The 17,072-nt window shown below is 38.5% G+C and overlaps 2 protein-coding genes across 2 annotated transcripts; one reads left to right on the top strand and one right to left on the bottom strand.

The window, feature by feature from the left end:
- Positions 1-545: 545 nt before the first annotated feature.
- Positions 546-4,922, bottom strand: LOC104418630. The gene has a single exon (XM_018863003.2). The coding sequence runs from the start codon at positions 4,001-4,003 to the stop codon at positions 1,232-1,234; it is 2,772 nt and encodes a 923-aa protein (XP_018718548.1). The 5' UTR covers positions 4,004-4,922; the 3' UTR covers positions 546-1,231.
- Positions 4,923-14,621: 9,699 nt separating this feature from the next.
- On the top strand, positions 14,622-17,022 carry LOC104418629 (GDSL esterase/lipase At2g23540). Its single transcript, XM_010030022.3, has 5 exons — positions 14,622-14,938; positions 15,081-15,211; positions 15,325-15,573; positions 15,793-16,048; positions 16,653-17,022. Exons 1-5 carry the CDS (start codon positions 14,695-14,697, stop codon positions 16,874-16,876), a joined length of 1,104 nt encoding a protein of 367 aa, XP_010028324.2. The 5' UTR covers positions 14,622-14,694; the 3' UTR covers positions 16,877-17,022.
- Positions 17,023-17,072: the final 50 nt, after the last annotated feature.

Below are 17,072 nucleotides of genomic sequence, written 5' to 3'. Positions count from 1 at the left end.
ACAACCGTGCCCTTTAAAATTGCAAACAAGAAAGAGAAAGCTGTTCTTCTCAATAGAATCGCAGATGTCGAATGCGAAGATTCTGCATGGTTCGTGTGCATGTGTGACCGAGCAATTTTGACAGTTTTTCTGGCCCACAAAGACCCGGGTCGTCCAAAAAAATCTGCTTCTTGGCCTAATCTCTGTCTGCTATCTGTCTTTGGGATGCGTTGAATCATGCCATTATTTTCTTCTACCTGATTAGGATAAGCTCGAGACGACGACAAATTTTAAAGCATTGTTATTGCTACTTTCATTGTCAATATAAGGACGGCTACCAATAAGAATACCTATCTTTGACGGTTGGATCTGTAATTGCAAACAAGATAGGAGATTAGGAATAGACATGACAATATATGGCCAATATGTCAATGAAAATACAAAGAAATGACCAGATGACACACCCAACCTGCTGCTTCATCCAAAAGAGCAGTTGAAAGGATATGAGTAAGCCAGGAAATGCAAGAATGTCCTCGGCTGCTGATTCCCATCAGGTACAAAGGAAGGAAATCAGTAAAAATCTATTCATAATCAGCATCCTATGAACATCTACATGATTTGCTGTGAAATCATGATCAATATTGTACTTATCGTTGGTTGCAGTTCCTTTACTGTTCTAAGCAACATTGGATCTCTTAGATAAGGAGAAAAGTTTCCAGTCTTTTGGAAACTATAATAATTGGAGGGATTCAATGTCGATGTAATGTCTTCTTGTGACAACAATGGCGTGACCAGAGTAGGACCTTAAAATCATTGGCACGAACTGAGTTTCTATGCTATGGTCGAAGCATAGAATACAATATCAGCACAGAGAAAACTATGCTAATTCATCATTACATAGCTCGAACTAATCATTGTATAAAGCAAAAGATAGCAAGGTGGAGGTTTTTGCCAAAGGATACAATTTTCCGAGGCTAACTCTACAAGAACCCAGAAAAGTGAGAAGAAGAAAAAGAAAATCTCAAAAAGCAGCGAACGCATGAATCAAACAAATCCATCACTTTGTTAGGGTCTCGGCAAAAGGCAAAAGAATCCACCTCACAGGGTTTGAGAAAGTTCCCCCTCTTCTCTGGCTTTTTAAGGTCTCCGAATCGCGAGCCTCAGTTTTCACTCCCCAATTGTTCTTCCACCCTAGAAGAACCGCATGTTCCCATCTGTATAAGACTAGAAGAATCAGCCCTCATTTAAGCCCTCATGTCTCCGAACCTTCAACAACGGTGGGGAGCTCACCCTGGCGGGCAAATGTAGGGTTAAGGAACCTTGCCACAAATGCCCACAACTTGTAAACATCTTCAAAGTTGGTCAGGAAGCCGAGAGAGGCTGTGACAACCTCAATGCGCATGAAACCATTCTTTCCAGCACTTTTACCAACTTCCGTTTGCCTGGACAAGCTGCTGTCCTCTATGTTTAGCTGTCTTGAGCCATCAACGACACGTATGTGACTTAAGATGCCAATGCCAAGAGAGATACCTTCTTTCTCAGCAAGTTTTTGTACGACTTCTGGCTCAACAATCCCCTTGGAACTATTTCTCACATTGAATGCAACAGCACCACCTCTTTCATACTTAACTTTTGGGCCATATATATGAACAAGCGACACATTACCCTCTGAGCTCGGCAACCTTAGTTGCAGTAGAGAGGCTACTAGCCAATTAATCAAGAACCGCAGTCTACTGGAGGTTTTGTTGAGACCCAACTCATTTATATGATCGAGATGGCGGCACACTATCTCAGGCTCGCCCCTGAATTCATCCTGCACATCACCATATTCGCCATCTGTGCCATAATCATCATCATCTAGGGTCATACCAGACACTGCACTGGGTTCTAGGATATGGCTTGTCTGCTCCACATGATTTTCTTCCATGGAGAAGGACACCCTTCCTCCACCACTTGGGTGATCGCTCTCCTCAACACCAAAAAACCTACTGCCAGCATATCTGCTCCCTTTGCTGCTCCTCAATAACCTAAAGTCCCCTTCAGTTTCTCTTCTTATAGCACTCTCCTTTACTCGCGCACCATTTGCAGAGGCCGAACCATTCTCCATGCTACAGTTACTGCTCAAATGGGATCCAGGTACAGCATATTTTGATTGCTTACTAATATGAGGCTCTTCCTCAATCTCACCAACATATCGATCATCTGAAACCACTCTATTGTCCGAAATGTTCTTTCTTCCAGCAAGTCCTCCATTGTGTATGTCTTCCAGATGATGTGCATCCTGAGAAGCTGATTTAATGGCAGCATCAAATGATAGTGCACCATATTCCTCGTGAGCCATAGGGCTTATGTCCTTGTGGTCATATATAGGGCTGCCATATATTTTGGATGACTGTTTTGGAAAGAGTTGTTTTTGATTCTTCCTCGCAGCGAACCAAGATGGCGGTAAGGGAGAGGCCATTCTCTCTTTATTCAGCTGGCCTGGATTATCATACGCCAAGGGACTCTGACCCAAATCAATCCAATAAGAGTAGTCCGACGATCCATTTTCACTGAACACAGGACTCTTCATCATATCCCCGATCGATATACTCCCGCTTTCTTCAATATAAGTGCTTGCTCCATCAATGTATGAACTATTGTCATGATTCATGTCAGTCTCAATATAATCATTGACCTGAGCAGATGTGTAGAGTCCAGAAAAGGCAGGCAACTGCTGCGGTGGGCGAGCCTCAGAGGAACTATCACCATTCTCAACAACTTCATCATCAGCCCCAGCTAGTCCATCCAGGCCGTCCATTGAATCGCCAAGATACAATGGAAATTCTGGGGTTAATTTCACCATTCCAGACCCTGTAGAGCCAGAATGACTTTGAAGGCATCCTATAACAGATTTTTTTATCAGAAGGCATCCAAAACCACTTGGATCATACCCAAAGACCCTGTAAAACGAAGTGATAATAAAATCTGGCCGGAATAGGGACAGCCCGAGTGAGTCCATGTCCTTGGGACCGAGTGACCCAGCATCAAGCAAGACATGCCAATTGTTCTGATGTGCGAGTGCCATCCATTGGTACGAATATTTCGCGCCAGAGACTCTGGACTGAACAGGAAACACAAATAAACCTGCTGCAGAACCCTTCTTCCTCTTCCTTTTGCTTGATATTTGCTTTCTCAAATCAGCTGAACAAGGTTGAAGGGTCGGCCATTTAAACCACGCGCTATAGACTTTCGCACCCTTCTCCCTTGCACTCTGAGCCATCCAATTGAGAGACTGGCTCTCATGATCAAACATAGTCAACAACCTCCTATTCGTCTGGAAAGGGTATGTGTCAGCCAACAATTTGAAAGCCGACCCTCTACTGACGGTGAAAACAAGGCCATACTCATTCTCAGGGATGTTCAAATAATCCATGATCCTGGTCTTTATATCATGCTCAACAGTACCTTTCTCAGCGCCACCATACAGAGCATGGTTACTCAAATTTGCTGTTATCTCGGACAAGCTAAACGTCGAGGAATCCCAATAATGAACACTCTGCAGATACGAAAACAGCCCGAATCCACAGAAATCAAGGCATACCTTTGGTTGTAAGTGCGAGTACTCATTCATCCTCAACTGATCAATCTTCTGAGAAGATTGATATGAAGGATACATGCTGTGGAACTTGGAGAGAGCTTCATTGATATTGGGAACAGCATCTTCGGATTCGTATGTAGTCTCTGCGGCTTGAGCTGTGGCACAGAGGAACAAGCCCTGGCATTCGAGACGTGCAAGGGTCCTCGATCTCTCCACCCCGGTCTCATCCAGGGAAATGGAGCTGAACTCAATTTCAAGAGATTTAAAGAGTGATCCATCTTCAGATGCCTCCTGAATAGCCTCCCTAAGCTTCTTCTCTCGCACAGCAGACGCGTGCTTCTTGCTTTCAACGGGCGGCCTACCAGACCCATCTCTGCTCCTGCTCTTTTTGTCAAAGAACAGAGCAGCACAGTGAGCTAGGGGCTTCCATGTTGACCAATGCATCAAAGCTTACTTTAAAAAAAGAAGAAGTGATTTACAGAGAGAATCCCAGAACTAAATCCTACCAAGTCAGGCTTGAAACTACTGATTCAGCCCGTGTTCTTTCATACCCACCTAAAGGAAAACCCTAGCAAAATCACAGAAACTCAAAGATCTTCGACAAGAAGATTCAGACCAGTCGACCCAGAGGCAAAAAAACCAGAAGCGGAGCTGGCAACATTATATCACCCCATGAATGAAGGGAGAAACTCCAAGCCGACAACTTGGTTTTGACTGTACAAATTCAGTAACCACCCCAAGTACGACCCAGAAGAAAAAGAAAGAAGCTTTGACTCTGAACACAGGAAATTGATGGAATCAACCCAGAAGAGAGAGAGTGGACGGAGAGGGAATCAGAGGGTCGACCCCCGACAAAAAACCCAAATTCAGATCCAGCAAATCAGCAAACTTGCAGGCGAGTGGACTGTAGGAAGAGCAAGAAGTCTCCTGATCAAACCCGGAAAGGAAAGAGCGAGGAAGGAACGGAAACGCCAACCCAGAATTGGGATTCGAGAAAGAGGGAAGTCAGACACGCAATCTCCCGCTCTCAGCCCCCCACCCCCTTCGCTCCGCTTCGCTTCCCTTTCGACGCGTCAACGCAAGGAGAGACGCAAAGCAAAGCAAAGCAAAGCAAAGCAAAGCAAACCCCCTTTGGAAACTGGAATCCAAGAAACGCCCAAGATTCAACACCCCCAAGAAGAGTCGCTCTTTTCCTCCTCCTCCTCCTCCTCCTCCTCCTATGACGGGTGATCTCCCTTCCCCTCTCTCTTCCCTTCTCTCTCTCTCTCTCTCTCTAAGATCCTCCCCGCCCACCTATCACTCGCACACGAACAATGAGAGAGAAAGAAAGGTCATTGACTTTCACAAACTGAATCGTAATTGATGCCCAAGCCCCTTTTACTAATCTGCTTTTTATTAGTAGTGTGGACTGTTCTCTTCCTCTCTTCTTTTTTCCTTTTTTTTCTTCTTCTTGTTTTTTTGTTTTTTGTTTTTTTTTTTTTTGGTGCTTTGCTGTGATGGGGCCCCACGCCGTCTCTCTTCTGTACTCATGGCCAAAAGTCAATCAATCAAGCTGGTCTAACCCCTCCCCACCCCCAACTCCAAAAAGAAAAAGGAGATGATGATGATGATGATGCGCAAATAGCGAGTGGGCAAGAAAGATCTTCACTTTGCACCAATGCCCATTAATGGTTTCCCTTTCTCACATCCGTTCCCATCGAGTTGGGTCGGATCGGGTCGAATCGATTAGATTAACGCAAGAAATTCAAACTCCAATGCATTTATTATTTGGGAAATTTTGAAAAAGTCGGAAAAAAAGTTACTTTATTGACATTTTTGTCGGGACGAAAGACAAAATGATATGCTTGAGAAAAGTGATAGACAAAAATCTTGCATAATTTCAAGTGGGTATTAAATATCATTATGCTTAAAATTCTTCTTTTTCAAAATTGGAGATGTTCAACATTTTGAAAAATTATATCCTAAACGATAAAAGTATATGTGTGATAAAGACAATGACTTGATATTTTTGGAAATTAAAATCATTTTCTTAGTTTTTCTTTATATACTTTGATTTCGAGTTGAAGGTTTATGAATTAAGCATTCATGGACATTATATCTCTTAATTGATTACTGAACACTCGTTAAGGATATGCTCTAAGTTTTGAGCTCAACTCGCCAATGCTGTTAGCATATTAAAAATTATCACAACTCATCCTCGGATGACCTCATAGAATCAAATATAAAAAATTCATAGTGTTAGCCCTTAGCCAAGTTAGACTAGAAATCAAATTCTAAGTTTTAGATAAAGTATATATATATATATATTTTTTTGGTTACATTCAGGACCTCAAATCTTTATAATTATGGTGAAATCAGGGAATCAGGGAATTGCTATGATAAAATAAGATTAACAGAGTATTATAATATAATGATGTACTGTGTAATGGCGAGTTTTCTACTGATATTTTGACAACACATGGGGAGGGTCCAACCTCCCATATATAATCCAAATGAGCCCCTAGGCTCTACCCTTACTGTACTATATTACATATATGGCCCCAGCTGGAGTGGAAACAGAAAAACAACTAAGATATGAATATCATCAATGTTGCATTCTTATTGAATTGTCAATGAGTTGATGTCTATTTGCCAGAGGATAGGGGAGAGTCTAGCATTACGTAATGCAAAGGAGTCGGTTGTATTTTTCCCTTATTTTACCATCAACTACTAAAGGTCCCAGCTAAAAGAAAAAAAAAGGAAAAAACTAAGGTGCGTATATTTTCAATGTTGTATCAAATTGAAGAAGCAATATATAAATAAATAAATTAAACAGCAGATAGTCGATGTCTGTTGACCAAAGTTGGATAATGGGATGTGTCTTACGTGGGTTAGAGACTCCAATAACCCATTTAGTCTATACTTATCTAGTTTTATGAAAATAACATGAATATCTGTACTTAGACCAACTTATATCCACTATGACACATATCTTGAACTTTTTTTTTCCTGATATTAAAAATCCCAAATTATGCTTACTGTGGTATATTTACCTTAAACTTTTTCTTATAATATTAAAAATCTCAAATTTGTACTTATATAACATATTTACTCTTCATCAAGGTTTTATTAGATGATTTTTCAGCCACAATAACATTTTCGTCTTACTTAAGCCACATCGATTCTATATCAATACTATTTACTTTCTACCATTCATGTTGGTAGATTTTTAATAGTTCTCATTGGTAGAATTTTGATGGTGGGTAAATATGTCATATATATACAAGTTTGGGATTTTTGATATCACATAGTAATTTAGGGTAAATGTGTTATAATTGGCATATTTTAGATTTTTGGTGGCTCTTGCCCCCACTTCAATGACCTACTTAATTTATTATGTTTGATTCAATAAATGAATCAAATTTCAATGGCATTTGGATCCCATTAGTCTATAGTTATGGGATCATGAGACATGAAACTTTCTTAATTGTTCAATTTTATGCTTCAACCATTTTATTCAATCTTAAACTTAAAAAATAATAGATCTATTGTTATTTTTTCATTAACAACGGTTGTGGATCACATGATTTATATCGATTGCCGCATAAGTAGTGACCGTGTCAAGAAATGGTAATATGATCCTTCTGTTAACTGGACAGCAGATCACGTGATTGACATGGATTGCCACGCAAGTGGCTACATATGAAAGGGACTATCATCTCAAGTCCTTTTATCTAAGTTGGCAAATATTATCAACTTTTCTTTTTCCTTTTTTTTGAACGGTTTCTTTCTTTGTTCCTTTCTCAACCTCCGCCGACTATCTCCACCATTCTCGTCGTTGTCCATCACTGGCTTTATCACCATCGGCACTTGATTTCTGGCAAACGTAGCACCATGACCCTCTCTCTCTCTCTCTCTCTCTCTCTCTCGATAGAGACAACCACCTATATGAGAGATGGAGGGATTATCATGAAAATAGGCCTAATGTGTCGTCGAAACTTGCCCGCGGCATGAATTTTACTTAGAAAGGTTTGAGTCAAAGTCTGAGCCTAGACCGAAGTTGAGCAGGCGGGACTTTCTCTTTATAAGAACATCGTCCGAACCAGCCTCTTTGTGCAGGTCTCTTAGGCCTGACTGGATCAACTGGGGCGCTTGCCCGTTCATCACTTGTGGAGGCGATAACACCATTATATATTAATTTCCTAGAGAGAGAGAGAGAGAGAGAGAGAGAGACAGGTGGAGTTTATGTGGATGCTGGCTGTCCAAATTAACGACGCCGTCCTTCGCATCGGATAACATCGCTATGTTTCAAAGGAAATATTCATATTTGGTGGATTGTGGAAAGTTCAGAGGCTGACATTAGAGGACGAAGAAAATTTCAAACCCTGTTGGTTGACCGAATGAACTGAAAAACAAATAAAAACAGCAAATGGTCAAATATGGCATTGGCAGGATGTTGGCCCGGGCCGACTCTCGTGTTAATCATTTAGTCTTCCTCTCGTTGAGATTTGGAACTCGAGTCTATAACTTTTATTCCTTTCAACTTGAGTGTGCGGTGTCAAAAGCTGATTAAGCTCCGACCATGCTCATTTCGCATACGGAAGCTGAAAATGATTAGTGACCCACGTAGATGAACACACAACATGACATTTCGGCCATAGCGATAATGTCGCAATCGAAAGATTTAATTATATAGGAGACCACAAGCCATAGACGCGAAGAAAGTAACTGTTTTAAGGCGTTTAAACCTTAGAAGTAGCCAAGACCCCAGCATGATTTTCTAATTAATAATAATTAGGAAAGGTTTCTCCATCATCAATTTGCTCTACCCTGTCCTCGAGCACTAAAAAAAGGCCAAGAACCTAACTCGATTGCTTTAATTCAATTGGCAAAGCTTTCCCCGTCACCAAATTTGTCCACTCCCCACAAAAAAATAATTAAAAATATTATCTTAGTCATCCGCCTGGCTAATCAACAAAAGACAACTTGGCCTAATCCTTAGTCTTTTTTTTCCAACCCAGGAAAATTGAAGGTCGACCCATATCTTCAAAAGTCGTATTTGACGATGTTCATTAATAGTTTAAGATTTGAATTCGAGATTTCGTTAATCACATTTAGTAATCATATCAACACGTGTAAAACTTACAAATGACGATGGTAACTCTCGTTGACATTTACATTCCAGCAAAACTCATGATGATAGTCAAGAGGATATAATTTCAAGGGGGTTTGAATCTCAAAAATCAAGATTTAAATCATATATATATTTTTATATATTATAATTCGCATTTTCTTTCACTATCTAATGTCAAAAGACACGACCCTTTGGATTCCCTTTGCCTCTCCCTCCCTCCCTTCCCTTTCAATTTGCGAATTAGTGAGGGTTCGTGTTGCAGACCCCGAGAAGGTGGGTGGAAAGATGAACGAAACTTTTTAATAAAAGTTCTGCTAAACCAAATATGCATAAAGCTCCAAAAAAGCCTTTGTTGAAAGGTGGCGAAAAGGACTAAAGATGCTGCACTAACATGTTGCATAAATCGATGTTGTGGTGATGTTATGATAATGTCTTGTCCTTGATTTTTTTATATAAATTATATTTAATTAATTATTTTTATGGGAGGGTTTTCGGATGAGCCTCCACCAATTCAAGCTTTGGAAAAATTCCGAAATTATTGAGGGAAAGTCAGCGGCCAAGTAATTATTATAAATTCATTCCTTGTACTTATCCTTTATTCCCTTAATAATCAACTCCAACGAATGTATAGGTGGATGATAAGTCCACTTTAATGTCTATTCTCCTTCTTAAAAAAAAAAAAAAATCTTTTGCGAATATTCATAGACGAATTAACATGTCTGGTTCTTGTTCTCGTGCATGAGAATGAAGTCTTATCGACCGAAATGCTGAAGGTAAGACGTTTTAGGTTCAATTAACGATAGATTATTCCTCATTCAGTTTGATAGGGAACATAATTATGTGCAATATTTATATGTAGGTGGACTAAATCATTAACATTAACATGATCAGAACACGTGCTTCTTTGCATCTAAAACCCAAAGAAACTACATTTAATAATAATAATAATAATAATAATAATAATAATAATAATAATAATAAGCTTTTCTACTTTGGAGACCATTGTCAGTAAGTTCGTTAAAAGAGGGAATGCGACCTTTCTTATAAAGGTGCTAAATGAAAGCATTTATCCTTTTGTAATCATGCATTCACTTTGATGTCCCTTTCTTTTATCAAGCGATCATTTACAATTACGACCTCGTCTCCTGCGTCTGTATTTATCATGTCATAGTTCTATAATTTCTAGAAAAACCATTAATTCCTGCAAAGTTGGTGTTTTTTTATACTAAAAACAAAATTGATTATGCTCATTTACTGAAACCTTTTCAGGAGTTTGGTGCTAGCTATGGCATTTCGTAATGGAATTACCATAAAACATACATCTGCTACAACCTCGGAAAGTGATACCGATGGATAATAGATCACTCCCATAACTTTTTTTAGTTTGGTTTGTATGACAGAACAGTTATTTCAAGACTAAACTCTAGTTTGATTAACTTTGTAGCTTAAAGAATAAGATAGGAATAGTAAAGCATTTCCATAATACCATTTTTTATAATAATTTTGTATTCCTAATACTAAATATACTGTTTTACCATTGAATTTGGTAATGATTACTCTTATTGAACAATTATATTATACTATCAATTATCATCGGTCTAGTTACATTATAGTTCTTTTGCAATTATCATAATTAGAACATTTCGATCGTCAATACTATATTAATAGCTACACTTGATTTGATTACACTTCATTAAAAAAAAAAAACATTATTCCTTTAATTCGTAATAGTAACTGTAGTGTAATCTTGTTATAAATGACCTAATTGTAATAATGATGATAATTAATTATGTAAATATAACATTGTAGCTATTGTTACATTTATCAATTATATTATAACCATTGTTTATTATGATAATTAGAACATTTATAATACAGGACTCTATTATACATAACTAAATACATGTTGTATATATATTATACTATTTAATTGCAATATTATACTTATCTAATTGTCGAATAGTAATTTCATACTTAATGTTTAGTAATGACCGACTCTAATAATATATTTTTGATTGATCATTTAGTGTATAGATAATATAATTGTGATAAATGATTATAAATATAAGGAACAGTAAATCACTTATTGATAATTTTGATTTATTTCAAATGTAATCAATTCCTCAATATGCAGGGTTATTTGTGGAATATTTAAAAATCGAACCTATTCCTAGTTGCCTGCTATTCCAAGACCCCCAAGCTAATCCTCATTAATTTTTGAACCAAACAATGGAATGACCGTTTAACTGAGAATGGAATAATTATACCTTTGAAACAAACGTGCCAAAGGGGCCGTCATTGACTTAATGGCATGTAAAAAAAAAGAAAACAATTATGATTTGAGCGACAACACATAATGAAAAAAACGCAGGATTTCGTAGTTGTATGTAGCGCCTAAGCAGTCCAGCTTAGGAACTAAAGGTTACTTTATCAGATCCCATCACCCACGGGTGAACTCATCTAATCAGAGCCATTTACATAGACAAAAAGGCTTAAATTTAATTGGTTTGTGGGGCTTGTATGTCATTGCATGAGCTTTAGATGGTTAGGTCTCTGTGTTTGTTAACCTGAATAAGAAGAAAAATTTCTTAACATGTTTGGCCGAACTAGCTCTTTTATAGCACATCAGTCATGCCACGTATTTTAGATGACATCCTTTTTTTCCTTTCAAATTAATTATAGACAAATATAACCTTGTATTGAAACTATAAGCCAATTGGAACACTCCTCAATGGTAAGACAAAATATGTTAAAAGTGGTTCTTTCGAGCTATTTTCTAGGATCTAAAATCTTGATAATTTTATTCATATGAAGGATCAAAAACCAAATTATGGATTTCAATTGGACATGCGATTTATGTGAAATTGCCTTTAAGCAGGTCAATTTTGAAGGATGCAATGTGTGCATAGTTGATGTTGCTTAGAAAAAGATTTAAAAAAATAGCATGGCATTCAGTTGAATCATTTCGTGCAATAACAAATTCCTATATAGACTTGAATCTAGATGGATCGAATTTATCACAACTGTTGATCATATAGATCTTATTCGTAAGTCTAAGAAAAATGCATTTGTCATGTCAATAGATGTTGGTCGGTGAAGTAGACAAGGCTCTCTTGATACTAGTCCAAGAGCCCCCAAATTTGCACCCATTTGATTCTTGTAGACTCTAGCTATACAAATTACAAACACCCAAAACTAGTACAACTCTCTCTCTCTCTCTCTCGATATCAAACATTCCTCTTGTTTGCATCCATAATAGATTGAACTACTTATCACTCTTTAATTATGATCATGGCTCAATCATGGGAGAGAAATCAGAAGTACTTTCTCACCGGCTGAACTATCGTTAGGTATTTGTCAGAAAAAAAAAAAGAACTATCGTTAGGTCACAACTTAGACCCATCGGGCCATATTGGGATCAGTCTAAGGCAAAATCGTGGCTAGGGGTCATTGTTCTCTCTGTTAGAGCCGTCCAAGTCCAAGCCGGATTAATGTCATCATGTGACATGCAGAGAAAGCGAAGAGACTCGAGCATGTAAACTCATGCAACGGGAGTTGCGATTGTTAACATCCATAATTGATCAGGCTGTCACGTGGTTGTCACACGGAAAAGAAAATTTAATTGGGTAAAGATGGGCTACAGTCACGTACATAATATGTGTGTAATATTTGATACATCATGCATGCCTAGTCATTGATGGACATAGGGGCAAATGCCTGATGATCGACGACGAAATAAGGAAGTGCCACGTGCATAGTTGTTGAAATATTATGACAAACAGTTGGTAGCCACGCAGATGAACGTTGGTGTCAAACTTTTCAATAGAGATACTTTAAATATTACTCAAAGCGCCAAGATAGCAAGCATCGAAGGCAAACTTTATGAAGAGAAGTTGATATTTGAAGACCCAATCATGGAATGTCCGTCGATAACCGCACAATCCACAGAACATGACCAAGACGGTTATATGAAATATGGGTAGAGTGATCTACGGGAGAAGGGAATGTGGATCTAGCCAAGGGAAGTTACTAGAGAAAACACAATTGCTGAATGATTATCGTACGTTCACTATAAATAATGTTAGTCATCTAGTGAGAATCTCCTGACAAATCAATTAACATGTTATCTTTATATCTTTACTTTTCCTATACTACACTTTAATTTCCCTAGCTATAGTTTTCAAGTTCCCATCATCGGTTAGATTTCAGTGTGTTTCTCTATCCTAATGCATCATTGTTAATTAAATTACGATGTTGTCTCTTCTATCCTAGTATAGTGTCATCAGTTAGATTCTAGCATTGTATTATACTATCCTTGGCTTGTATTGTCAATTAAATTTTGGCATAGTTCGAGATTGGTCTTATAACTTATGGGCTTTGTCGTTGACTAAATTTCGATTCAGTCTAAGATTGTCCAATGTTGTTTGGATCAAAGAAGTTGAATTCACTATTGCATGAGATATTATTTGTCCGCAATTGGTGCATGACCCTTATCCCTTTTAATAAAAATTGAAGAATAACTTTCGGTAAAAGATATTTTGTAACAATTCTGGCGAAACAACAACAGACCATGGAATATTCTCATAGGACTTGCTTCTTGAGGCGAAGTTGCATTAGAAGAGAGTAGAATGCTGTATTTGTATGCGCGAAACTGTAGAGTAATCAAACCAGGGTTTAACATGATGAAATAACATAATGGATAGGAGATTGCCCATTGGTGCCAACAATCTAAGAAAAGTGGACCGGATAGGAGAAATAAGTGGCCTAGTTAGGTACGGAATTAGTGGATTTAGAGATCCAATAATGCCCCATATGGGTCGATATCCAAACTAGACATTGATGTGGTGGGAATAGGCTCTTCACATAGACACACTGCTTAAATCACACAGATTTAATTATTTTAGAAAATGTTATTCAAATTATAAAGAGTATGTCTCTAGTTTGAGCTTATGAATGAAATCCGACCCGAATTGAAGTGTGTGAAAGTCTGGCCCATGTAAAGAAAGTCCAAATGGGGATGTGTCACTGCCTTCTGTAAATTCGAACGAGGAAGAAAACATGGGTTTCCTAATCCATTTTGGAGTCGGCTGAACAAAGGTTTTCATGACTTCTATGTTAACTATTTTCATGCTGATCTTGCTTAATAAGCCATTGTTGATCTGGCTTTAGTTTGCTCTACAAATGTGGTATCTAGGTGACACCATTGTTACAATCTAGATAATTTGCCAGAAAATTAGAAAAAAATGATGGTCCAACCTCTTAACTTCTTAGTCTTCGACCAAAAAAAAAAAAAAAAAAAAAAGGAAAATTCTTATTCTCACGACTTGGTTTCTTCTACATTACCAAATTGATGCATCTATAAGATACCACATTAAAGAATGCTTCAAATTTGGTATATTTTCAGCATCTTGAAGGATGTTGAAATCACTCCACTCCACATATCCAAAAACTTCTTTCTTAATATATCCTTTTTTAGCTGACAATACCGTGTTCTCGTCGCACAAATTTAATATTTCCTCACATGTTTACTTTACTTGTAGGGTTCCAATTGCTTTCTACTAGGGGAGGTGACCGGTGGATGGCATTGCCAAATTCGTGCACAACTGCTTCCAACTTCATCTCCAGAACCAAACACCAACCATAAACGGCTCCTAGAAGTTTCCAAATCTCTAATTTAAGGTTTTCACATCATGGCAAAATCCTTTGGCTTTGATCCCATGAGGTCGCTTGCGTGCCTTTAGCAACGGGAAAGATCTCTACTCTCATGACACGTTTGGAAAATGTCCATAAGGCCGGTCAACTACCTCATTACTCCCCTTGTAACCAACCAAATTGAAGCTGAAGCAAACAACACCATGCTCGCAAGTAAATCACTTAAGCATTATTCTTTTTTAAATCCCATTGTGGAAGCAGGACCCTTATAAATACATACTCTCGAGAGGGCTTTGCCCTAAAAGCAAAAGGTTGTCTGCTTTTAGAGCTTTTAATTCTTATGGTTCTTTTGCTAGATTAAATAGGAGACATGGCCAAACAACCTATTGTTTTGGTGGCTTTGGTGCTTTTGCTGGTTCACGTGAGGGCTCAAGATGATAATGGCCTTGGTGCTTCTTTCATCTTTGGGGATTCCCTGGTTGATGCTGGAAACAACAATTATTTGCAGACACTGTCAAAGGCTAACATCCCACCAAATGGGATTGATTTCAGAGCTTCTGGAGGAAATCCCACTGGCAGATTCACTAATGGAAGAACCATTGGCGACATTGTGGGTATGTGAATTTCTTCTTTGCTTATTTTATTTCTCTAGCTTCTGTGATTTTTTTTCCTCGGGGTGTGCATTGATGGGTATTTTAGGTTATATTTTCTTTTATTTCACAATATTCATCATAATTGTTTGTTCTTTACTTTCAGGGGAAGAATTGGGGCAACCAAACTATGCTGTCCCGTTTTTGTCTCCAAACTCAACTGGCAAAGCTATACTGAGTGGAGTCAATTATGCATCTGGGGGAGGAGGGATTCTGAATGCAACTGGAAGAATCTTTGTAAGCACCCAAACGTAGTTGACATCATGCTGTAGCATACACGTTTGTTTAACTTATTTTGCATGCACATGCGCGGGCCATCTGAAGGTAGGAAGATTACTATATTTTTGCAGGTAAATAGGCTGAGCTTGGATATCCAAGTTGACTACTTCAACATCACAAGGAAGCAGTTGGATAGCCTCTTGGGACCATCACAAGCAAAAGACTACTTGATGAAGAAATCAATCTTCTCGATTACAATTGGATCTAATGATTTCCTGAACAATTACCTGCTTCCGGTCCTCTCCATCGGTGCCCGGGCTTCTCAAACTCCTGACGCTTTCATTGATGACATGATCAATCACTTGAGGAACCAACTTACGGTACCCAAATGATTCTAACCGATGTTTGAAATTCTAGAAGGGAATGGAAGTTCTAGTCTGTTAAAAACCATGGATTAGATTAATCTTCATTCCTAGGTTATGTTTACTCGTGAGATTCACTCGACCTAGCTGCAGAATCGTGAAGTCTAGCTCTAATTCGATCGAATCTATTACAGTCCAATTTTTTCATAAAGTTATAGTTGTCATGATTTGATGCAGAGACTCTATCAATTGGATGCTCGGAAGTTCGTATTAGGGAACGTAGGTCCAATTGGATGTATACCTTATCAAAAGACCATAAACCAACTAAGCTCGGATCAATGTGTCGACTTGGCCAATCAACTGGCACGACAGTACAATAGCAGGTTGCAGGATCTGCTCACTGAACTCAACGAAAATCTTCCAGGAGCTACTTTTGTCCATGCCAATGTCTATGATCTTGTGATGGAGCTCATCACAAACTACGACAATTATGGTAAAGTTCATTATAAGTCCATCTTCTTTTACTTGCAAGGATCGGCACAACTGGAAACTTCTTTATCAAAAGGAGTTTGATGTTTATCAAGAACAAAGTGTCTTGTTATCTTTTCTTTAGCTATGTTTGTCGCGCGTTTTTAGCTTGTGGAGTTTCATTTCTATTCAATGGAGTTTCCCGAAAAGCTCGCCTCTCAAGTCACAGCAAGATAAACTTATCATTCACGCTTGATTATGGCCTTATGATTCAGGCAAGATGATTTGTGGGCTAATTATATCCACCGCCCGTGGATCAAAGAAAAGAACAGGAAGAAAACATTACTGTTTGTCTCACTAAATTAATGCTAATCAGTGGTATCCTATGGTACTCTTGCTACGCTAGACTTACTTTTAAATATCACTTTCTTGGTGCATTAGGAAATCCGGTATAATCGTGAACCATCATTCGAGGACTGTCTCATTTTGATTTGAAGTTGGAGCCGCATGCGTCTCTTTTCGAGACCAAGCTGAGGCGGATACCTTACTGTTAAATGTTAAAAATATAGGAATCTTCTCATTGATTTCCTAATTTCTGACTGTTCCTGAGTACATGCTTGATGATGCAGGTTTCACAACAGCCACTACAGCTTGCTGCGGGAACGGAGGGCAATTTGCTGGGATCGTACCGTGTGGTCCAGTATCAAGCCTGTGTAGTGATCGATCTACACATGTCTTCTGGGATCCTTATCACCCGAGTGAGGCAGCCAATCTCATACTGGCAAAGCAATTGGTCGACGGAGACACTAGATACATCTCTCCTATGAATCTCAGACAGCTTCGAGATCTTTGATTTGACATCTTTATAAAGTCTGTAACATGATCTGTGTGGCCAAGTGAGCAGTTACCGTTTCTTGGATCATGGTGCCGTAGATCTACCATTTCTGTACGAGCCTTGGGAATTTTGCATTCAATGTTGATAAGTAAATGTATATTCAACCTTCTTTGTGAGATACACACACACACATACATTATCCACTCTAAAAAGA

This window comes from Eucalyptus grandis, chromosome 9 (assembly GCF_016545825.1).
Source record: "Eucalyptus grandis isolate ANBG69807.140 chromosome 9, ASM1654582v1, whole genome shotgun sequence".
Taxonomy (NCBI): domain Eukaryota; kingdom Viridiplantae; phylum Streptophyta; class Magnoliopsida; order Myrtales; family Myrtaceae; genus Eucalyptus; species Eucalyptus grandis.
The sequence above is the reverse complement of the archived record's forward strand: the minus strand, read 5'-3'. Positions and strand labels throughout refer to the sequence as shown.